This window comes from Drosophila navojoa, chromosome X (genome assembly GCF_054131105.1).
Source record: "Drosophila navojoa isolate 15081-1374.11 chromosome X, UAZ_NAV_1.0, whole genome shotgun sequence".
In the NCBI taxonomy this organism is placed as follows: Eukaryota; Metazoa; Arthropoda; class Insecta; order Diptera; family Drosophilidae; genus Drosophila; species Drosophila navojoa.
This window is the reverse complement of record NC_142895.1, coordinates 21,442,131-21,467,491: the sequence shown is the minus strand read 5'-3', so window position 1 is coordinate 21,467,491 and position 25,361 is coordinate 21,442,131. Positions and strand designations below refer to the sequence as shown.

At 38.6% G+C, this 25,361-nt stretch overlaps 2 protein-coding genes across 3 annotated transcripts in view; one reads left to right on the top strand and one right to left on the bottom strand.

The window, feature by feature from the left end:
- Positions 1-15,831, bottom strand: part of kairos — a 60,689-nt gene extending 44,858 nt beyond the window's left edge. Inside the window, exon 1 of one of the 2 annotated variants that reach the window (XM_089264081.1) lies at positions 15,486-15,831. The gene's annotated coding sequence lies outside the window, so the exon portion shown is untranslated. The remainder of the gene's footprint in view (positions 1-15,485) is intronic. The other variant, XM_089264080.1, reaches the window with a different exon arrangement.
- Positions 15,832-16,382: 551 nt separating this feature from the next.
- LOC115563933 (uncharacterized) lies at positions 16,383-20,827 on the top strand. The gene is made up of 4 exons (XM_030387670.2): positions 16,383-16,990; positions 18,146-18,356; positions 18,439-18,712; positions 19,887-20,827. The coding sequence occupies exons 1-4, from the start codon at positions 16,885-16,887 to the stop codon at positions 20,754-20,756; spliced, it is 1,461 nt and encodes a 486-aa protein (XP_030243530.1). The 5' UTR covers positions 16,383-16,884; the 3' UTR covers positions 20,757-20,827.
- Positions 20,828-25,361: the final 4,534 nt, after the last annotated feature.

Sequence of the window (25,361 nt, the reverse complement as noted above, 5' to 3'; positions counted from 1 at the left end):
CACACACACACACACACACACACGCACATCACTGCTAACCCAGTCTTGTATTACACTTGCGTTTTCTTACAATTTTCAGCTCGTCGCTTGTGTATTGCTTACACACTCAGTTAAGTTAAGTTTGTGTATCTGTTACGCCACGCAACTTCTATTGGTATTGCGCTCCATTGTATGTATATGTGTGTGTGTGTATTTTCTTTTACTTTCGGACTCGCTAAAGTTGCGCTCTAGCATTGCCAGAGTTATTTCTCAAATTGTTGCCACAGCAGCAAACACAACGAGGCGATAGCATAGACGTCAGTCGGACAACTAGGCAGACATTCGGGCTGAATTTCTTTCTTTCTATTTGTTGTATTTTTTATATATTTATATATATATATGCTTCATCTTCTTCTTCTTCTTTTTTTTGTTCTCTTTGTTGAGCTCTGTTCTAGCTGCCTTGTTATCAAAAAGAATGAAGAAGAAGAAGTGAAGGAAAGAAAGCAAGCGACATTTTGGAATGTTACCCTGCTGCCCAGCCTACCTTGAACACCTCTGTCCTGCTGCTGCTCCTGCCCAGCCCCCCCACCCCACTGCCTGGCATTGACTGAAACTGTAAGCAACTGAGCCGCACACAAAGCGACACGCAAAATGCGCAACAGGCAGGCAGGCAGCAGGCAGGAACACAGCTGAGACACATGCAGAGAAAACAAAAAAAGAAGAAAAATGGTGTGGAAAGAGGGGAGAGAGGCGAGAGCAGCGCAACAGAGACGTAGCTACTGATACGCCAAGAGAGTGAGGGAGAGTGAGTGGCTGGCTGGCTGGGTGGGTGGGTGGTTGGCTGGTGGGTTTTGGGTGAGTCACTGAGTCAGTGGAGACCCCAGGCAACTGTGACCATATAAAGCCATTGCCGTTACCCACAAATTTGTTTCATTCCCATCATCGTCACCATCGCAGCTTGTTGCTTTGCCAACTTTTTGTATATATTTGCGCCATTGCCACATCTTCGGCTCTTTGAGCCTGGCCAAATGGGCGTGTGTGTTTGATGGGGCGGGAGCGTGGAGCGTGGGGCGGCGTCGGTAGCTGTTACAACAATATTTTATGCCGTGTCACCGTTAAAGCAAAGGCACAGCCAAGAAATGTAGCTTCAAATGCGCGCAAAAATTACCCGCAAGTAGAACAGAGAGAAAGAGACAGAGAGAGGGACAGAGAGGGGGCGAGCGGGGCTGAGAGCGAGACTGAGAGGGTAAAGCACTCGATATCTCGAACTGCAATTGACAGCTGATATATATATCGAATTATATTTGTTGCTCGCTTATTTCTTATATAGTTACAGAGAGAGAGAGATGGAGAGAGACTGAGTGAATGGAAAGGAGAGTTACTAAAATTATTCGATTGTTATATAATCCGCAAATTTGACAGCGAACAATTCGTGTTAAATTGTGCGAGCAGCATTGAATTGAATTAACCACATGGCCATGCTCCAATCGATAATGCTCGGTGTCGTTAGTCCTGCCGTATACTGCCGTATCCTGCCGTATCCTGCCGTATCCTGCCGTATCCTGCCGCTTTAGCCAGTGCAAAAAGTCCTTGTTGGATTTGAAAATAAATTTAGTTGTAACAAAACCACTTAAATTTGACATTTGCCCAAGTGTTTGGCAACACCACGCCTCCAACCCCCTAAGCAATCACCAACCCCTCCCCCCCACCTTTCCTCTCCTGAAATTATTCCATTTAATATTTGTGCTAAGCTAAAGAGCTTTTCGCTTGCTAAATGTCATCGAAGGATGTCAACTGAGAGAGAGAGAGAGAGAGAGAGAGAGACGGAGGCGATTGCCAGATATTATTAAAGTACTCTTCCGCTGGACATTCTACATTTAAATGAGCTACTACAGTCTCTATATATATACATGCATCTATCCATCGAATTGATAATGTTTCAGCCAAATTCCCTCTGCTCGCACGCCAATTTTAAATAATTTATCAGCATGCATGCCAGGCACGGCTAAACAACAGACAATTTCAAGTTGATGGCAACTTTTGACCTTCGCATATTGTTGGCCAAGGCTGCCGATGCTGCCGATGCCGTTGGCAACTTTGGCCCAGAGCCGTGGATGGCTGAGGCTTACTGCTCTGCTCTCGCCTAACCTCAGAGCTGCAGCCACAAGCCAACTTTTCGCCAACCGAACAACGTCCGCCAGCCCCTAGCCGGGTACGGGTCTGGGTCCGTACTGTTCGGCTGTCAAATAGCTGTCAAATTTGAGCTTAATTTAAACGCCTGGCTTACAGCGAAAGTCGTGGCGCAGCGCAATTTCTTTAGTTGGCTTTGGTGCGTTTTATGCGGCGTATACGCAATGTGCAAATAAAACCACGCCGCCTATCAGCCATGCCATTAATTGGTTTTAAGCATGTGATGAAACTGATGCCGCATGCACCATCAACGCATGCGAAACTGTGCTTCATTAAACGCGCCTCAAATCGATGCGACACTAAAGCTAAAGCTCCAAAGGCGTCGCCAAGCAGTGGCCATCTAATGCGCCAGCTATCCCCCCCCCCCCCCCCCCCCCCCCCCCCCCCCCCCCCCCAGCTTGGCTTTATTAGCATTTATGAATGTGTGCGTGAGTGAGTGTGACAACGGCGTGCGGAATTTTCTCTAAGTGCACGACGGCGTCGCGACGTCTGCAAGCAAAGCACAAGCTAAGAAAACAAAATGGAAAAGAAAAGACGCAACAAGTCGACAACTACATTGCCAATGATGGCGTCTCCAGGCTTCCAGCTGTGTGTGTGTGTGCACACACCTACAGACACCTCTATACATACATAATTGTATACATATATATACACATATATATATTTGTATGTACGCCATTGGGACTGCGCCGCGGCGCCTCTTTAACGCCTTAGCTTAGCAAATTGTGCAAGAAATTCCATCTATTAATGCAAAGTCCGTGTAACCGCTGAAGGACTCGCCTCTGAATTTAGTAGCTGCTCGTAAATGCATTGTAGACCTTCGGATACTTGAATGCGATAAAACTAATAGTGGAACCAGTAAGCTCATTTAAATTATGGTCCGTAAGGCGTAAGCGTGCTCCAGATGAAACTGCAGAGCTTTGAATTACCTTCAGCAGCTGGCTTACATACGCAGATACACAGATAGATGTGTATATACACCCACACATACACATACCTAAACACAGGCTGTACTCAATAATTGAATTGATTTTTCTTCAACTTTGTTGAGGCGCTCCCAAAAAAAAAATAATAATAATAAAAGATGTAAATTCACTGAACGAAGGCTGTGTCCAGCCAAAAGCCCACCTCTACATTTCGATATTTATCGCACTGCTGGCAAATATTTTTCATCTGTATATCATATTTCAATTACATATAGATATATGCATAATTCAATTTCGATTCCAAGCTTTAAGGACCAAGAGGTCCACTGTGCAATGGACTAGGAGTTGGGAAAATAGATAGGTAGCATTGGCTAGCACTGGATTCTAAGCAATTTAGTTTAGATGGTGGTATAGATCATAGCTATAGAGATACACTAATCTTAGAGGAGAGCAAAAAACTGATCCCTTTGCCATTTCGAGGTCCTGGGATTCTACTGTATATACTATATATACACTCTTGATCAGGATGACGAGCTGAGTTGATCCAGTCCAGTCCGTCCGTGCAATTTATCACACTTACCCGATAACTCAGCCCATGCCTTGTTATCGATAATAATCGATAAATATACTACGACTACTATGCAGACTTCCGATAAGTAAGTAAAGTAAAGTATACATTAATAGATAGACACAATTAAAGTCCAGCAAAAACATCGTAACGCCCACACCAACTAAATCGAAATCAATTGAAGTTGCTCAACTTTTCCATGATTTATAAAATCCGAACGCAACTTCAAAGTTTTCTGTACCAAATCCTGACGGATCGTGACGTTGGCAACAAACTTTTCTGTAGTAAATCAGACCCGTCAAACTTACTCCGTGCTAGTGCATAAGTTCTTAAGAATTTAAGACTATTCCTAATGAATGTCACACAAATCTCTTCAATGGAAATGAAACGCAACACGGCTACATTTTGCTTTAATCGGAAAATTTCAATTACCAATTCAAAGAAATAAATTACTCAGCTAAATCGAATATATTTATTTATTAATATTTCCGATTGAGGTATTTGCCGTTATTTAGCTGGGTAATCGAATTGAAATTGAAATTGAAATCATAATATCCGGCGATAGCACCTGTAGCAGTTGCTACCTTTGTCCAGTTGGACGAATGAAAATTGAATAGAATTTTCTTTGAATTTATTTAGAGCAAATAGAACGGCTATTATTATGTGCACGTGCCGCTGACGATGAGCTCGATAATGAGAGAAATCAACTTTCATTGCGTTGGCAACGGCGCGTAGTCGCTGCGTTCGTTATCGATAAATATAATTAATTTATTTCTTAATTTTCACTCAAGTTTTAATTGCATAAAACATAAACCAGATTCGCTGCTTCCACGCCCACAGCCACAATTCACTCCCTATTATTTTATTATTTGTTGTTCTGTTGCCTTCATTTCGTTTCTTTTCGCATCTTGGCTTTTTGTTTATTGCCTGGCATTGGGCAGGACAAGGCATTGGGTGCCAAAACAAATAATTGCATTGTGTTTGTATTTGTCTATTAGGGCTGCCTGCCACGCCCCAGCCACTGTGCTCCCCACGTGCAATTCCGGCGAGTTAATAGCCCGCAACAACAAGAACAAGACCGACAGCTTAATAAATCGCCCGTAATTTAGCAAATTCCCAGCGCCAGCCAGCCAGAGACAAATCGAATGGGGAAAGCCAATGAGCGGACTCACCGTACCACAAAACCCCAACAATCCTCTGTTCCCTCTCTCTCTCTCTCACTCTCTCTGGTTCTTTTTGTCTTCCACACGACTCGGATTGCCCCTTTAGCGCAGTTACTGCTCAGCCGAGTGAGTGTGCTCGCTTAAGTTTAATATGAGCTTATTGGCTTAAGGGCAGCAGCGTCTAAGCGCCACGCAAACGGAATTAAAGCAACAACAGCAAAAGCAACAGCAACAGCAACAAAACAACAAGTAATAATAACAATAAAATAAATAACAAAGCCGCCGCCGCAGAAGCAAACAGAATTCGTAACTCTCGTTTCGTTACATTTCAATTCAGAAAATATTTAAATGAAAAAAAAATAAATAAATAAAATCAAGTGAAATAAAAAGAAATAAAACAAAAAATAGTAACTGTTGAATAAAAAAAAGTATATAATCATTCCAAAAAAATATATATACAAAATATAAAATTAATTCAAAAATATTTTAATGAAAAAAATTAAAGTTAAATGTAAAAAATAAATATTAATTAAAATTAATAAAATAAAATCCACCCAATTGAACTAATATATATAAATTGAAATATAAAAAAAAATAAATAAATAATACAATAAAAATATTAACAATAAAATATTAATAATAAAAAATATAAAACAAATAATACAAATCTAATATATAAAATATAAAAAACGTATTAAGTGAAAATTCAAACAAATAAATCAAAGTAAATATATACGAATTAATTGAAATTGAAAAATTAAAAAAATTGAACAAATATGGCATTGATGAAAATAATAACAATTATTATTTATCTTACATAATATTTTATTATTATTATTAATAAGAAATATTAAACAAATAATATAAATCAAATATTTCAAAAATATAAGCATATAATAAATATATTGACTTCAAACAAATAAATTAAAATAATTTTATACAAATTAATTTAAATCAAACAAATAAATTAAAATAATTATATACAAATTAATTGAAATAAAAGTAATTAAACATATATGGCATTGATAATGATTGAAAATATTAATAACTATATAACTTACATGAAGTATTGTTTTTATTATAAATACAAATATTTAAACAAATAGTATAAATCAAATATATAAAAAATATATTCATATAATAAATAAATTAAGTGGAAATTCTAACAAATAAATGAAAATAAATATATACAAATTAATTGGAATAAAAGTAATTAAACAATTATGATAAACATATTAATAATTATGTAACTTGTATAAAGTATAAATAGTTATGGTATGTAATGAATTGTTAATGATAAAAATATAAATTAAATATAAACAACACATTTCCCATTTACGCAGAGATGCCTGATTCGTTCTCCGAATTGCCACGCCCCCAACTGTGTAACTGATTAGAAGCTAGAAGGTAGCAGGTAGATCGAATAGCTGAGAATATGTTTGGCATGAAAATAAAATCGAAATTGAGACCGACAGGTGCGAGCTGGAGTATGTGTGGATTGCAACGTATTAACTCTATTGTAAAGCAGCAAAGATGCATGCAAAACAAGTTGCGAGAAGAATTTTTCGACAATGGCATTATTAAAGTGCAGGCCATCGATAGACACTGTCAACTGTCAGCTGTCGACACAGAGAGCGAAAGAGAGAGAGAGAGAAAGAGAGAGAGTGAGAGAGAGAGAATGATGAGAGAGAAAGAGAGAGATAGAAGCCCTATTGGCACACGTAGCACACGCCTCATGTGACGCTACCTAACGTAATGAGATTTTGTGTCAGCTTAGTGTTGCTGCTGGCTGTGGCCATGTCTATGACAATGGCAATGGCTGTGGCGATGGCGATGGCGATGGCGACGGTAGCAGCATCGGTAGTGGCACTGGTGACTGCAATCCCATGCCCCAAGATTTATGCACTTCCAATGGCCGGCTGCGAGGAGTTGCATGTTGCACTCAGTCAGGTGAGAATTAAGTGTAGTTGTTGCTGCTGCCACAAGTTGCCAGCTTGATTAAAATGCCATCCGTTGCCTGGGGGCAAGAGCATGGGCGGGCATGAAGCAGCGCGTAAGCCGAAACGATTCGATGAGGCAACGCACCCCACCCAACACCCATCATCCACAGCCCACAACCCATGCGATTCCGTTCCATTCCACACACACGCACACACACAGATTTAAAATTTGTATTGCTTATGAGCTGAATATCGAAAAGTACCGACCCAAAGAGAAAGAGCGTGGAAAAGTTGCAAAAGAACCGACATCTTATACTTATCGCTAGCCAAAGTTTAAATACAATATTTAAGCTTGAGTAATAGTTTAATAAGATAGGAGATTTTATGTGTATAAAAGGCTTAAGTGCAAAGCGAATTTCTTTTTGGATTAGCTAGAATTTAAAATGGAATTTTCTAAATTGAAAATACTTTAATAAGAACAACAAAGCTTGATGGGGCTTAGTAATCCGAATCTGTGGCCAATGCTGAACACGAATCTGTAGTGAAATCTGATTTAGGAACATAATCTAAGTCCCGTTTACTGAAGCTGAATCAGAGGATCTATCTAAGGATCTTATGTAATACGAATGTGAATCGGAGAGTGAATACTACTCTGAATTTCAATCTGAGCCCAGATTTGTATCTGTATCTGTATCTGTATCTGTATCTGTATCTGTATCTGTATCTGTATCTGTATCTGTATCTGTATCTGTATCTGTATCTGTATCTGTATCTGTATCTGTATCTGATCTGATCTGTATCTGTATCTGTATCTGTTCTTATCTGTATCTGTATCTGTATCTGTATCTGTATCTGTATCTGTATCTGTATCTGTATCTGTATCTGTATCTGTATCTGTATCTGTATCTGTATCTGTATCTGTATCTGTATCTGTATCTGTATCTGTATCTGTATCTGTATCTGTATCTGTATCTGTATCTGTATCTGTATCTGTATCGTATCTGTATGTATCTGTATCTGTTCTGTATCTGTATCTGTATCTGTATCTGTATCTGTATCTGTATCTGTATCTGTATCTGTATCTGTATCTGTATCTGTATCTGTATCTGTATCTGTATCTGTATCTGTATCGTATCTGTATCTGTATCTGTATCTGTATCTGTATCTGTATCTGTATCTGTATCTGTATCTGTATCTGTATCTGTATCGTATCTGTACTGTATCTGTATCTGTATCTGTATCTGTATCTGTATCTGTATCTGTATCTGTATCTGTTCTGTATCTGTATGTATCTGTATCTGTATCTGTATCTGTATCTGTATCTGTATCTGTATCTGTATCTGTATCTGTATCTGTATCTGTATCTGTATCTGTATCTGTATCTGTATCTGTATCTGTATCTGTATCTGTATCTGTATCTGTATCTGTATCTGTATCTGTATCTGTATCTGTATCTGTATCTGTATCTGTATCTGTATCTGTATCTGTATCTGTATCTGTATCTGTATCTGTATCTGTATCTGTATCTGTATCTGTATCTGTATCTGTATCTGTATCTGTATCTGTATCTGTATCTGTATCTGTATCTGTATCTGTATCTGTATCTGTATCTGTATCTGTATCTGTATCTGTATCTGTATCTGTATCTGTATCTGTATCTGTATCTGTATCTGTATCTGTATCTGTATCTGTATCTGTATCTGTATCTGTATCTGTATCTTATCTGTATCTGTATCTGTATCTGTATCTGTATCTGTATCTGTATCTTGATCTGTATCTGTATCTGTATCTGTATCTGTATCTGTATCTGTATCTGTATCTGTATCTGTATCTGTATCTGTATCTGTATCTGTATCTGTATCTGTATCTGTATCTGTATCTGTATCTGGTATCTGTATCTGTATCTGTATCTGTATCTGTCATCTGTATCTGTATCGGTATCTTTATCTGTATCTGTATCTGTATCTGTATCTGTATCTGTATCTGTATTTCTGTATCTGTATCTGTAATCGTATCTGTATCGGTATCTGTATCTGTATCCTGTTCTGTAAGCTACGGTATCTGTATCGATGTATCTGTATCTGTATCTGTATCTGTATCTGTAATCTGTATCTGGATCTGTATCCGTATCTGTATCTGTATCTGTATCTGATCTGTATCTGTATCTGTATCTGTATCTGTATCCTGTATCTGTATCTGTATCTGTATCTGTATCTGTATCTGTATCTGTATCTGTATCTGTATCTGTATCTGTATGATCGTTATCTGTAATCTGATCGTGTATCTGTATCTTGTATTCTGTATCTGTATCGGTATCTGTATCTGTATTCTGTATCTGTATCCTGTATCTGTATCTGTATCTGTATCTGTATCTGTATCTGGTATCTGTATCTGTATCTGAATCTGTATCTGTATCGTGTATCTGTATCTGATGTATCTGTATCTGTTATCTGTATCTGTATCTGTAGTCTGTATCTGTATCTGTATCTGTATCTGTATCTGTATCTGTATCTGTATCTGTATCTGTATCTGTATCTGTATCTGTATCTGTATCTGTATCTGTATCTGTATCTGTATCTGTATCTGTATCTGTATCTGTATCTGTATCTGTATCTGTATCTGTATCTGTATCTGTATCTGTATCTGTATCTGTATCTGTATCTGTATCTGTATCTGTATCTGTATCTGTATCTGTATCTGTATCTGTATCTGTATCTGTATCTGTATCTGTATCTGTATCTGTATCTGTATCTGTATCTGTATCTGTATCTGTATCTGTATCTGTATCTGTATCTGTATCTGTATCTGTATCTGTATCTGTATCTGTATCTGTATCTGTATCTGTATCTGTATCTGTATCTGTATCTCCAATTGTATCTGTATCTGTTTGTCTAACTGTAACTGCTACTGCTACTTTCACTGTTACTGTTGCATTGACATCGATATTAATTGTCGCAGTAGCGCCTGGTGCTGTTGCCTTGGCTTTAATGTCAGAGCTGTTAATTGCTACACGTTGGAATTGACTGCGCTTCGGTATCTTTAGTGCCTTCGGTGCCTTTGGTACCGTCGGCACCTTCGGGGTCTTCGGCATCTTGCGCTGCTCGGCCTTTTGCTGCTGTCCCTGGTCGTTTCTATTAGTTTTAATTAAACACCTGAGCGTCCATCGGGCTAATTATTGTGAATGCCCGTTCGTGGCATTTCGTTTTTAATCATAGTAATTATTGTGCGCTTGTTTAATAACAATTAAATGTTGGCTTCTGCTTTCATTTTGTTTGTGCTCCAGTCAGTCCGTTGTTATATTTCTTTTTATTTTACTTTTGCTTATTTTTTTATTTTTATTTCTGTTACGCAGCACAATTTGGCATTTAATCAATACAATTAAAGCCTTGGATCTAGACTGCGAACATCATTAAAAGAAATGCCGAAGACAAAGAGGAAGACAACGGCAACGACAGCGGCAACGACAACGACAACGACAAAGGCAAAGACAAAGACGACAATGACGATAACAAAAATAAACATTAAATAACAAAAAAAAACACACACAAAAACAAAAACAAAATAGCAGCAGCAGCAGCAGCAGCAACAGCTATAAAAGGCAGTCAGGCAAGAGGCGAAACTTGTTGGGCGAGTCTCTACAGCTGTCCGCCCGAGAGAGATACAAAAGCGGGATTAAAACTTTTTTCTAGCAACCAAAATTTAAGCCAACAAACGAACACACATACGCCAAAGAAAGAGAGAGAGAGAGAGAGAGAGAGAGAGAAAGTGAGATGGCTAGAGAAAGCAAGAGAGAGAGAGGGAGACACTGAGCCAAGAAGGCGGAGGAAGCGCGGCCCGAGCAGCTCAAGTATCGCACCCGAACGCGTCCCGTTATCTATGGCACACAAAAAATCGCACAGAATGCGAACGCCAAAAGGCAGAGGGAGCAAGGGGCAATAAAAAGTCATGGAGTGGGCGTGAGGGCAGCGGGGCGCTGAGGCAGCTGTTGAGCAGCAGCAAAGGGACCAGACAACTGGCAGGGGCAATCAGAGAGGGGAAACGTGTAGCGGGTAGCGGGTGGTGGGTGTTGAGGAGCAGAAGTGAAGCGTAGCAAGTTTTTACGCAAATAAACGCACGTTTTTGCACAACTTTGCGCCACTTTCATTTTATTTCGTATACCCTGAACCCACATAGTAAATGAAAATGTTGGGTATATGGTTTAGACTCGAAATCTATTTTTGGGGGGGGAGGCCGCGGAAGATGTGGGTGCACAGGCTCTACAGGTAACCAATTGCAATTTGAGATGCAGAGCAGCCTGCGGTCAGATTATCGGCAAGTGGTGATGGCAATCGATTTAAATCGATATCACGTGCCTCTCTTAGCGCATACAACTCAACAGTCTCAAGTGCTAATGAATTTGCAGTCTGATGATGCCGAGCGAATATCTATTAGATTGTCAATAACTTTGAGTGAAATTGAATTCAATCGATTAAAAGCAATAATGCTATTTAAAAAGTAGGTAAGTAAGCAGAGGATGTTGCGGCTCTACTTTCAATCTGTTATGATTTAAGAGCAAACGATTTACCATTGGAGAGGCAATAAGAGTTTCTGTGAACTTATCGATAAAAGCTGAGATGAGCTCTGTCGAAACTCAACGATTCCAGGAGCTAAAGCAGAATGTATACAAAATCAAACGTAACTCTTTGAATTTCGGAGCATATCTTGAGCTAGCTACAACTTTAAAACAATTATAGCTAGCAGCAGCAGGCGTGTCGATTTCCACCTCTCAGAACTCATTAATCTCTGCGCTGTTGAGCATGCCTAGTTAAGCAAGTTTGCTGTATTGATTCGCCGAATGCAGAACTTTAGTGACCTTTGTGTAGAACGAAGAGAGATCCAACTCATTTGCATAGATACAATGGAAAATGGTGCTTTGTTGTGCTGTGAGTGAGGATAGCTGCTAGTCGAGCACTTCCTAGTACAGGACTCTTACTCTTGCTTTACTTTTCTTTTTTTGTTTTTGTTTTATGTTATTTCTGCCCCTTTTTGTATGCTACACTTTTTGTCTCTTTGCTGGCGCGTGTGTGTGAAACGTTTTTGTTCTATTTTCTTTTTTTTTTGCTTTTTCTGTTTTTCCTGTTTGACTGTCTGTTGTTGTTGTTGTTGTTGGGCCACCAAATTCCCAACTAATGGAAAATAGTAATTACAATATTTTCGTCCCAGCTCGCTAAAGGTTTATAAGCCCCTGACTATTTCTATTTCCGCTTTGGCAATCAAAATACAAATAGAAGCCCAAAAAGCCAAAAAAAAAGAAAAACCCCAAAAAAAGAATAGGAAAAAAAGCTGAGAATTTAAAACACAAACAAACCAAAGGCAAACACAAAACAAAATAAACATTAAGCTATTATGGTTTCAAACGAGACAGCAGCAACAGCAGTCCGACGGCTGCCGGTGGCAGGAGACTAGAGACTGAGACTGAGACTGAGACTGAGACCGAGGGCGTGGCCATGGGGCGTGCAACTTGCTTTTCGGGGTCTGGCCTGGTCTATTTGTGTGCGTGCTGCGTGAAAATTAATAATAAATCAAAATTAAATGTTTGCTTACTTGACACTTTGGCTTCCTTGCTTCGCACTCACACTTCCCCCCTGCCTCCCTACCGCCCTACTCCTGTCCCTCTTCACTGTTTTAGCTCTCAGCTTTTTCGCTTTTTACTCATATTTATATTACCTTACGCTGCTTTTATTTTCTTTATTATTATTAATATGCGCTGTTGATGCCGTTGATGCTGCTGCTGCTGCTCCTGCTGACCTTCTCTGAGCCCCACGCATCAATCTCAGAACCGATAAAAGCTAGAGACTTGCAATTTTGTATTTAAGGTCCTCTATAGCGCACGCAGTTTGAGTTTGTTTCAAAAAGCCAATAACTATTCTCGTTTTGGTCTGATCGACTCCAAATTCTTCAGTTTTCCTCAAAATTTTCCAAATAAACGTAACTCGAGTAATATAAACTTGGAGTTTACCAAATATATAGATATATATGTCATTCCCACATTCTACAATTTTATCTATGATTGAGTTTATTCAACAAATCAAGTGCCCTAATATAGCCCCAAGCACAATCGTTGTCGATTCTTATGGAAGATTGGGTTCAGGATTTCCCGTAGTCTATTATACTACCTTACTCTATTTCCTGTTTCTGTTTTTCTGCAGCTTTTCGTTATTATTATTAATATGCGCTGCCACTGAGCTTCTTCTTCTTCTTTTTGCATACATACTTTTTTTTTTTTGTATATTAATATTCTTGTAGTCTGCCTTGTACATTTTCTGTTTACCAGCTGCCAATTGGCCTTTGGTTGGTTGGGAAATGTTGCAAAATGTTTAACAGACAATTAATTTAATGTAGCACAAGCAGCAACTGCAACAGCAGCCACAAGCAGCAGCACCAGCAGCAGCAACAGCAACAACAACAACATCAATGAAAACGACAGCAGCAGCAAAGGCAGCTGAAGCGGCAACGCATTAAATCGTTTATAAATCACTTTCGACAACTTTTATATTCCCACGCACACACACACACACACACCAACGGAAATACAAACATACACACGCACACACACACACACACACACACACAGTCTCACATGTACTTTCAGTAAACTACATACGTTTTTGGGCAAGTGCAATAAAATGTCATTTATTGTGGATGCGGTCGAGCCGGAGGCAATAAGTTTCGATTTGCAACTGCGGCGCTCGCATGGACAGTAAACAATTAATTCGCGATTCCATAACCAATCTACAAATAATGCTATATAAGCCTTTAAGCTTATTCCCCACAAAATCAAAGAGACAATAAAACAAAAACAAAAACAAATATGCAGGCCAAAATGGATTTTAAGCAAAATATTATCAAAATTTTTGGGTTTTGATTTTTACCTCCTCCCTCACTCTCTCTCTCTCCCTCTCTCCTCTCTCTCTCTCTCTCTCTCTCTCTCTCTCTCTCTCTCTCTCTCTCTCTCTCTCTCTCTCTCTCTCTCTCTCCCTCTTCTCTCCTCTCCTCTCTCCCTCTCGCACTATGCTGCTCGACAATTAGTAAAAAGTGTTCCATATTTGCCTTTCGCCAAAAAAAAAAAAAAGCATTTTATAGTCGGCAATTTATGGATCAATTGAAGCCATTCAAAAGTGGGGGAAATTGGATTGGAAATCAATTTTTTCTGTAATTTTAATTAATTTGCTCACTTATGACTTCATTGCAAATTGAAATATCGAGTTTCAACAAAAGTTTGCACTCATAAACTTTAATCTTAGGATGATTAATGCAGGAGCAGCAAGAAGATTAAGAAGTGCTATAAAAGCTTACTTGGCTGACTTGATGGAGGCAAACGATTTCGTCAAATAACCCAAGAATTAATGAGCTACACAAAAGGTTTCACAACTTCCTGCAGCTCATTTTATTTGTCTGAAATGCAGTAAGGTCATTCGAAATTTCTATATCTCGGAGTTTTACTCCACAAATAGAAGTAATATTTGCCCTTATTATTAATTTCTATGAAGTATGTAAATAGAATAAAGTATATAAGCTATAATGGTTGGCTATATGGAAAGTATTTTTTATGGTATATATGTTTATTTATTTCTTATTTACTTTATTACTTTAGTATTAATAATTTATTTGTATTATTATTTATTTTTATTTATATACTATTATTTATTTTGTAGTCTTATTTTATTATATTCAATTTTAATTTGTAGTATTTTTGCTTTACTTATACTTATATATTTTACTTATACATATATATTTTTGCATATGTGTATATACATATATCATTCTAATCAGTTCTGATTTCAAAATATTCATATAATATATTCAAATCGAAACTCTATATTACATAGATTCCTAAAGGGCTTCTTGGGATATTTCCAATATATTCTTTGAATTCCTGAAATATTCATATGCTAAAGTCTAACTTTTTTGCAGCTTTTTCGCCCTTCAACCAAGTCCCATATTTTATATATATTTTTAAATACTGCTAAATTGATCTAAATTTTGTTCAAAACTGAAAGTATAGAAATGTAATTGAACTTTGATGGGCCTAGAGAAACCTTATAGATGAGTTTATTACCATAGATGCTGTTTAATTTGTAGCATGCAATAATAAATCTAGATTATCCTATAAATATATATATATTTTTTTTTATCATCATTTTATTATATTTCCCCGCTTCAACTTTAGGCTCGTATTAACAGGCTATGAATCGTTTTGCATATTCATAAGCAAAGCTGAAATATTTTTACCATATTAGGGATAAGAAATCCAGTTTGTTTTCAATATATCAACACATACATAAACGTTAACATGCATTTCATATTTTAATTTCGACTTAAGAGCATTAAGCGCCAACTGTCAAAAATTCGTTTGTAATAATAAAAAAAACAAAGCAAAACAAAAACATATTAAAATATATGTATATGTATGTACATATATACGTAAATCTAAATATAAAATTGGCGCACAAAACATGTCCTGAAATCCAATTTTTGTTTATTTTCTTTTGCCCATTTATGAATTTTGTTTTTGGTTTTTGTTTCTTTTTTTTTTGTGTTTTATCACTTGGCACTTTGTTATGCCTTTTATGGCCTTAACGGCATAAAAAAATACAAAAAAAAAGCATAGGTATATGTATTTTTATATATGATTTCAACACAGCATAAAAAAAATGCAATTTGAAAATGTTGCGCTCACCGTTAGAATCAATTCACTGCGAGATTAACCGTTAAACTCAAATCGCACACTTAAAAAAGTCAATTTGTCTGCAAATCAATTATTTATTTATGATTTTTTTCAACAAGTTTTTTTTTGAAATTTTTAATTAACTTTTTTTGTATATTTGTTGTTGTTTTTTTTTTTTCGTTGCTTTTATATTTGCTTTCAGAGGATCTGGTGTGTGCGTCGAATAACTTCAACTGGTTGTCGCGAAGCTGCTCGAAGCGGGGTAAATCGCTGGATGCGTTGCACGGCAGCGCCAACTGTGATTATGTGCGGCCAGCAGCGACGACGATGAGAACGAGAATGACGGGCCCAAGCGATGGCCACTGCGAGGCAAGCCAGCGATTGAGGGCGATGCGAGCCGACTCGACGGCGGATGCCGACGATGCCGACGATGCCGATGCCGACGCTGAGGACAAGGACGAGGACGTGTACATGTATGTGTATGTGTATGTGTACGAGGCCAAGCACGAGAACAGGCACAAGGGCGAGGACAAGGACGCGTCTCCAACTTAAATCGCTTCAATTTCAGTTTGATGACGCGCCCGACAGGTGGTGGGGCTGTTGCTGTTGCTGTTGCTGCAGCCTCATCGGCATGCTAGTGTTGGTGTTAAGGACATGGCCGTCGCCTGTGCGTGTGCATGTGCGTGTGCGTGTGCGTGTGTATCTGCCAGCAGAGACGCAACAGTGCCGACTACGTCGATTCGTCTGCAGCAACAGCAACAGCAACAGCAGCAGCAGGCAGCAACAACAAGTGGAACTTCATTTTGCCATTCGGCAAGCGCACACACGCACGCACACACACACTCGCACTGGAGCATTCGTATTTTGTGTATTCGGTTCATACGAATTGCCTTCGTTTTCGTTTTCGGTTTCGGCTCGCCTTTGCCTACGCTTCGCCTTTGCCTTTAAATTGTAGCTCAGCTGTACATGAGCAAACCGAAAATGTGAAGTGAGAAAAAAAAGCAAAAGTTTGCCAAAAGCTGCCGCTGGGCGGCGCCACATTGATGAACTTGCTAGCGCCTTTGCCAAAGCAGTCAAAAAGCTATACACGCACGCACACACGCACGCACACACACACGCCCACACGCTTACATACTTAAGATTTGATTAGGTAAAGTTTTGGCCGCAATTGAATTGTTGTTGGATTTGCTTCTTTATTTATTTGTCAATGCAAATAAGCAGCCAGCAAGCAGAGGATGAGCACGAGAGAGACAGAGAGAGAGAGAGAGAGAGAGAGAGAGAATATGTGTGTGTGTGATTTCGATCTCAGCGTTTCGTACAGAAATAACTCAAACATTTTTCATTTTCACAGTTCCATTTTTAGTTCAATTTTTCAGTTGTATTCAAACATTTGGCTCGAACAGATCGTGAAATGGATTTACTTTTTCTCAGCCAGCGCATTTATCTGGGCGATGGCAGCCACGAAACGCCCCTCAACGGCGGCATCATCGTGGACACGGGCGGCATCATCCGGCGCGGTAAGTGGGCAAAGCTCCAAGGCTTTTCACGATACGCAACCTTTTGACTATTATGAATACTTATTTATAAGCCATTATATACAAATATACACTGGCAGCTGGATGTTTGTGCTGCACTTGTTGGGCTTTATACAATTTTGAGGTTTCTCTTGACATCCAAAATAAAACAGAGCGCCAAACAGACAGATAAACAGATAGAAACTGAGAGAAAGAGAGAGAAAGAGAGAGAGAGAGAGAGAGCGAGTGGGTGTAAGGCAGGCAGGCAGCAGGTAAAATTGACATAGAGCGTGAAAGATAACGCGTGAGAGCAAGGGAGCGCGCAGGGAGAGGAAGCGAGCGAAAATCAAATTTGGCTAATTAAACTAGCCGAGACTGAGAAAAGGTCCACGCGAAGTTCGGTTCATGTTTGCTTCAAATTAATAAATACATAAATAATAAATTATGTATATATTAAGTAAATAATCAAGCAAATTTAAGCAGCTTGTCTGTGTGTATGTATTACAAATACTTTCAAATAGACACATTCTATCAATCGGCCTAACTGTCAGTCCAAAAGTCCATCCATACCTCTCTATGTGTGTTATAAATTAAATTTAAAGTCTTAGAACCGTCTTCAATATAATATAGTTAGATATGAAACTGACTTCATTAAATAAAGGGATGTGACAGTGCTCAAAATGGGAAACTATTAGATGGAGATGATAGATATATACATTTTGATTGAATTTACTGTAAAGGAAATTATATTTTGTATATCAATTCGAGTTGTCCTAAAGGACTTTTTCCATGTGATAATATAGTTATCGGATGAAGGAATGGCGAGAATGAAGTAAAAATGAGATAAAACAGTAGAGTCAACTAGAAGCAAAGGTTATTCAATTACGAACTAAGAACAATATTTCCAAGATCTAATAAAAACTGAAAATATAGCATGGTACCTGAGGTATTTAAGAGTCATAAACCGAGAGGTTTGACGATCTAGACTGGAAATAAAGTAAAACTTCAACTTGCTTTGATCGCAATGAAGAAGACATTGAATATAACACACTATGTGGTATTCTATCCAAACTTCGAGGCTTACTTACTAACTTAGTGGTATACTTACTCAATTTAACTCTTACTCAACTTACCACTAATATATTTACATTTTACTAGTGCTGCGCACCAAGCAGGAGGTAAACACCTATCTGTACAACACAGAATCGGAGGCTGTTTACGATTTTGGGGATCTGCTGCTGATGCCGGGCCTGATCGATACGAATGTGCACATCAGTGAGCCGGGCGAGCGCACCGACTGGGAGGGATTCGCGTCGGCGACTAAGGCGGCGGCTGCCGGCGGATTCACGACCATCATAAATCGACCCACGTGAGTAGTAGCCGCCGGATGTGGCAAGCGGCTTGCTGCTGGTGCTCTCTACACCGTCATTTCTACAGTACAACGCCCGCAGTAATGCCACGCCCCCCACAGTGAATGTGCAGACGCTGAAGGCGAAGGCGGCGTCGGCGCGCGGCAAGATCTATGTGGACGTCGGCTTCTGGGGCGGCCTGGTGCCGGGCAATACGGATCAGCTGGTGCCGCAGCTAGCTGCCGGCGTCGTCGGACTACAGTGCACACTCTGCCCTAGCGCACAGCCGGTAGGCGAGGAGTTCGCAGCAATCAACGAGAGTCAACTGGGCGAGGCACTGCAGCAGCTAGGCAAGGAGCAGGATGCGCTCATAGCGGTAAATAGCTAAGATTAAACTCTTGCGAAAATGTTGCAAAATATCCTATACATTCCATATATATGCAGTTCCTTGAATAATCTATATAAGAAGTCTTACGAATCAAGTTCTTTGTAGAGGCGGGAGCTGCGCCCATTTTATTATTATTGCTATCAATTGAATGCATCCAACTTGAGGCGCACTAGCTATAGGAAATTACTACAATATATCTCTAGGCATCAAGAGAGTTGAGGTTATGCAGAGGTTAGACAGATGTTGAAAAGAACAGCGGTAGCACTTTTGTTTAATTTCTTATTTATGTTTTTAATTATATTTTTTTTGTATTATTTATTTATTATTTTTTTGTTATTTTCACTTTTCTGTTGATTCTTATTTGATTTTTTATTATTTTGTTTTATTTTTTACTTAATTTGTTATTAATGGGATAATGCTAACAGCTGGTTTCTTTTTAATAAGTTTTTGCAATTTTTTTATTTATTTAATATTCATACTTTTTAATTAATTTAATTTAATTTTTTATGGATAAATAAAAACAAAATAAATAAAAATTGAAAGGAAAATTAAACAACAAAAATAAAAATATATAAAAAATAAAAAACGGCTGGCACTATGTTTTTTTATTTTTATATATTTTTATTTTTTTGGTTATTATTATTATTATTTTATTTCAATTTTTATTTATTTTGTTTTTTTTTTATTTACTTATTACATATATATTTCATTGATATTTTTTTATGCATAGATAAAAACAAAATAAATAAAAATTTAAGGGAAAATTAAACAACAAAAATAAAAATATATAAAAAATACAAAAAACGGCTGGCACAATGTTTTTTTTATTTTTAAATATTTTAATTTTTATTGGCTATTATTATTATTATTTTATTTCTATTCTTATTTATATTTTTTTTATTCACCTATTACATATATATTTCATTGATATTTTATTTAGTTTGTTATTAATTTTTTATTTATCCTATTATATATATTTCTAATTACTTTTTTCCCCTTTTTTTTATTTTCTTTTTCATTTGCAGTTAACTATGTATGTTAAACCTTTTTCTTACTTTTTATTTATTCATTTTTTTTATATTTTATTGCATTTATTTTGAAAAATTTTATTATTTCTATTTATTTTTAATTCCATTTTAATTTGCAATTTTCATGTTTGCAGTTTCACGCCGAGCTGCCGGCAACGGAGTCGCTCCAGCAACCGGACGAGGCGTCAAGCAAATGCTATGGGAGCTTTCTGCGGTCACGACCCGCCAGCATGGAGCTGTCGGCGGTGCAGCTGATCTGCCGCGCCGCCGCAGCGCAGCCGCAGCATCGCTATCACGTCATGAATCTCAGCTGCGCCGAGGCGCTGCCCGTGCTGGAGGCGTGCCGGCAGGAGGCGGGCGTGCAGCTGAGCGCCGAGACGTGTCCACACTACCTGGCGCTGGGGGCGGAGCAGGTGCCCGACTGCGGCACCGAATTCAAGACCTGGCCGCCCATACGCGAGCGGGCCAATCAGGCGGCCCTGTGGTCGGCCCTGCGCCGGCCGGAGTCGACGCTGCAGCTCATCGCCAGCGATCACTCCTCGGCGACGCCGGGCGCCCGCTGTCTGACCTACGGCCGGGCACGGGGCAACTTCATGAACGCCTGGCCGGGCATCAGCTCGCTGCAGCTGAGCCTGCCGGTGGTGTGGACGCGCGCCCGCCAGACGGAGCAGCCGCTCAGCCTGGCCGAGGTGCATCGCCTGATGTGCTGGCAGCCGGCGCAGCTGTGCGGCCTGTCCAGCTTCAAGGGTCGCATTGCCGAGGGCTACGACGCCGACTTCTGCGTCTGGAATCCGGACGAGGAGTTCACCGTCTGCAGCGATCAGCTCTACGCGTCGCACAAGTCGCCCACGCCCTACGCCGGGCAGCGGCTGAGCGGCGTGGTGCATGCGACAGTGGTGCGCGGCCTGCATGTCTATCAGCAGTACGAGGGCTTCGGCCAGCCCCTGGGCAAGGTGCTGCTGCGCAAGAGCAGCTCCAAGCTGGTCAAGTTCGTGCGACTCTAAAGAAAAGATTCGAATAGATTGCCTAATCCAATAAATTGTGCTCGAGATTGAGCCATCGTCATGTAGCTAAATATGATTGTCTTTGGCCGGCAGGGGGGGGGCGTGGATGTGGGTGTGACTGGATGTAACGGTGCACATGCTTGCTTGCTTTGCTTACGACCTGCCGCTGCTTGATGTGTCGACTCCTTTAGCAGACGTGCAACAAGTTGTCGCGTGGCAACGCTAAGCAAACACTCAGAGAGAGCAAGAGAGAGAGAGAGAGAGAGAGGGAGGGAGAGAAAGAACGAGAGAGAGAAAGTCACTCTCAGACACACACAGACATGGGCACACGTAAACCTCTATTTCAACACTCCAGCTGCTGCTGCCCACGCCTACCACGCCCACGCCCACGCCCACCCAGCCGAGCTCTGGGCATGTGGATGACAGCTTAAGTTTGCTTGCCAGGCGTCAACTCAATTTTTGCTGTATGTGCCACACGACTTGTTTACTTAAGCGGATACCAGTTAGAGCGAGATGCATGCGAGCACACACACAAACACACACACACACACACACACACACATGCACATAATGCGTGTGGGCGTCGAGTTGGTTTTTCACTTTGTTCATATTGTGGATATTTAGCTGAAGAACTAAGCGCGATGACTTGATGGCAAATATGAAAATACCAAGTATATATAAAATACTAAATAATCAACTATATTTTGTAATTTAATCTATAATATAAAATATAAATAATAATTTCTAATATAAATATATAAATTAATATTTAATAAAAAATAACATAAATATATGTGCATTAATAATAAAAAAAATTCAAATGTATTTTCTTTTATAAAAAAATTAAATTTGATATATATTTAGTATTCTATATACACTTGGTAGTCTCATATTTGCCATCAAGTCATTGAATCAAAATGATTAATTTATTTAAAAAAATAAACAATAAAACATATATATGAATATCTAAAACTAGCTAAAAAGAAATATTAAATTAAACATATTCATGTGGAATAAAACATCATTAAATAGAATAAATGTGCATATATAAACATCATTAAATAGAAAAACGAAATAAATAAATAATTAAGTAATCAAATTAAATTCTATTCATATGCCATAAATATAAAATGAAACATCAATAAATTAAAAAATAAATAATATCAACCAAAAAACATTTTTAAATTAAATGTTAAACCGAAAAAAATACGTACATATATAAACAAAATTAACTAAATAAATATATATAATTAACTAACTAAATGTAATTAACTAACTAAGTTAAATGCATTCAAATTTCCTAAATATAAATTAAGAAAAATTAAATTAATCAATAATAACATTTGATTATATTAAATATTAAAAAAGCTTAAATAGCTGTATATAAACATAATTAAAAAATAAATAAATAAATCATTAACTAACAAAATTTTATTTAGCAAATTAGTCAAATAAATCTCCAAGTTTCTCTTAAGTTTAATTAAATAAAAATATGATATTTTTATACAAGTGTAAAAAAAAAATAAAAGTAAAATATTCAACTAGAATAAATACTTGGAAACATTAAATAAATAAATACCTAAAATTAACTAAAAGACTTTGATTATAAAAGATATTTAAATAGAAACCTAAATAATAATATAAATGATAAAAATTAAATAAAATAATATTCTCATATAGCTCTACCTAAACTCAAATATATTTAAAAACAAATGCATAAATTCGCACAAATTCCTCCCGATTTTTGTTTAGATTTTTCATTCGTTTTGTCGCTTTTCAAATCTAAAATCTTCCAACTTAACCAACCAATGGGCGGCAACTATATTTCACTAGGCTGGTCAACATTTCGCCAAAGCACCCGCAACCACATCCACCTTCTCTCCCCCTTCTCCTTTAACACTCCGTCCCGCTCTCTTCCGCATGAAATCTCCATTGTTCAAGGCACAGCTTGATAATGCTCCATTGGGGGCTCAGGTATTAACTTTGGGTCCTTTGTGGATTTCTGGATGACAGACGCACGCTGCCCGTTGCCTCACCACATATACATATGTATGAATGAATGTATGGAGAACTCACACACACACACATGATCAGAAGCACCGCATGAGCTGTGCCGCACGCAATTTATATTATAGTAAATTCATTTCTGTCTCCACGTCTACGCACACTCGGCAGGAGCTATAATCCCGCAATTGTTGTCTACATATGATTTTTTTATACCCTGAACCCATTGAAACTGTTAAATCAGGGTATAATGGGTTTGTTAAGAGCATGTAACGGGCAGAAGGAGGCAAGTCCCATATATATATATAAGCTGAGTTGATATAGACTTGATCGTCTGTCCGTCCGTCACTCTATGATTGCAGAGATCTCCAAAGCTACATATGCTAGATACTTTGAAATTGTACATGTATATTCCTATATATCCTATCATACGCCATACGAGCTAATATTTTTTTCCGATAATTCGACAATAATCGATAACATGATATCGTTTTTTAAGTGTAATAGTAGTAAAGTATTCATATACAATTTTTATACTAGATGCCAAATCGAATGCTATATAGCGCAGGTCTTAAGGAAAACAACAATAGTCGGAAATATTGATACAAAAAAATAAGAGTTTTACTCATGCATAACCCAAACGCTATCGGATCTACTTTCTGATTTACTTATGCCTCTATTAGGCACATCGGGTAAATGGAGGGTATATGCAGGAATATAACAAAAAATTTCTAATTTCAATAGAGTCGACATGGTGTGCATACGGATAGACATACGGACAACAGCACCGATTTGACACAACCCCAATATACTCTCTGCACTTTCGTGAATGAGTATAAAAAATATATATGTATGTATATGTGTACACATATAAAACCTCTTTAGACCTTTGACCATTTTCCTTTGTGACTTCACCCATACGCTCGCCTGGTTGGTTCTTTCTCTTGGCAGCGGAAGAAACTGTGCTCTGCGTCGTCTTTTACATTGTCGCAATAAATGCACCTGTTTTCGTTTGGAAACATGTGCCATGAATCCTACTTAAGGAGCTGTACATATTGAAGTTGTCTCTCAGAATTGAGTTTACTAAGTCTAAGATCCCATTCTAGCTTCTTGGAGTCCCCTGACTTCTAGTCTTAAATCTGTTTTGTATTGGGTTTTCAGTACGGAAGGTAAATTACAAATCAGCCGGATCATGATATGGATAAGATCATCTTAAGGCTCTAGAAAGGTAATTCTAGACACTCCATGTCTACTTATGTAGTAAGAGTAGATGCTGCACAATTCTGTTCCTATAATTGATGACTGTAGAGCTTGTCTTATTATCCAACTCTATAGAGACGCAAGCCTGATCAGGTTTTCCGATTACACCGATCCCAGCTCTACATCGGATAAGCTGCACAGCTGTCGAAGAAATATCCTTCTTATACAGATATGAACTACGGCATCAACCGCTGTTCCAGGAGGCCATTTGAAATTCCGTTGCGGAAATGTTAGCGCTGCGCTTGACACCAAGCATTAGCAATGCCACAGCCGGACGGAAATCTGAACTCCCTCCTCCTCTACACCGCCCGAAGCTTTCTATGAATAGCTCCTACAGCAGCCGCAACCGCAGCAAGCAGCGTAGCTTCCATTAGCTGTGCCTGAAGCTGTGTCTAGCATGCACAGCAGGTGTTAAGCCGACGGCATGTGTGGGACTCACCTTTGTCTATGTCAGCTGACTGTTCAATGCACGCATCCCGAAATAGCCTTTCCAGCCAGCCATGCGTCTTGCATTCTCCAAGCAAAGTTCTGTCGCCTTGTTGACATCTGGTTGAGTAGCTCCACAGGTATATTCTGTGGCTAGGAGGTTTTTTGATGCCCATGGGAAATACTTGCTTCAAGGTGAGCGCTATAGGAATACGGTTCGTTAGTTAGTATTTTTTTTTGTATAGCTGAGGTAAACATGCTTTGTGCTTTATACCGTCAGTCAGGTCATCACTTTGGTTTATGTATCTGGTTATCTTATGGAGCAAAAAACACCCTCTTCGAAGGCTGCTTTACACCGCTGTAAACAGGAGCTATCTTGCATTAACCCTGGATGTGCTCTACCAAAGCATTGTGATCTAGTTTCCTGCTTCCCTTCCAGTTTCCGAGCGTCCAACATACTTCACTGTCATACAAGACTGTATTTTTCGCTTCCATCAGGCCTCTGCTGCCTTTTTCGCTCGCAGCTCTATTTAAATTGGAATCTTACTCCCCTTTAACAGAAGTAACTCCGTTTTCTAGGTACCAAATCTCGGAAGCTAAGACACATCAGCGTGAGGCTCATGACTTGGGTAATTATTTTTTGGGCCTCTACGATATACTATATGGCAAAAATTACGTCTCTTATGTCCTCTGCATATCCAATTAGAATCGTGTCATCAGGCATCTCGAACACAAGTCTAGTCTCAAGATCGATTCCTGTGAGTATGCATTCCTCTTACTGTTGCTCTAGCAGCCTGAGCCACTTCATAGATATTCCCTACTCCATCTAATAGTTCCATGCCCTACTCTATCCAGTTCTTTAATACTAATGATAGCAACACATATTATAAGTGGTACAGTTTAAATACATACATA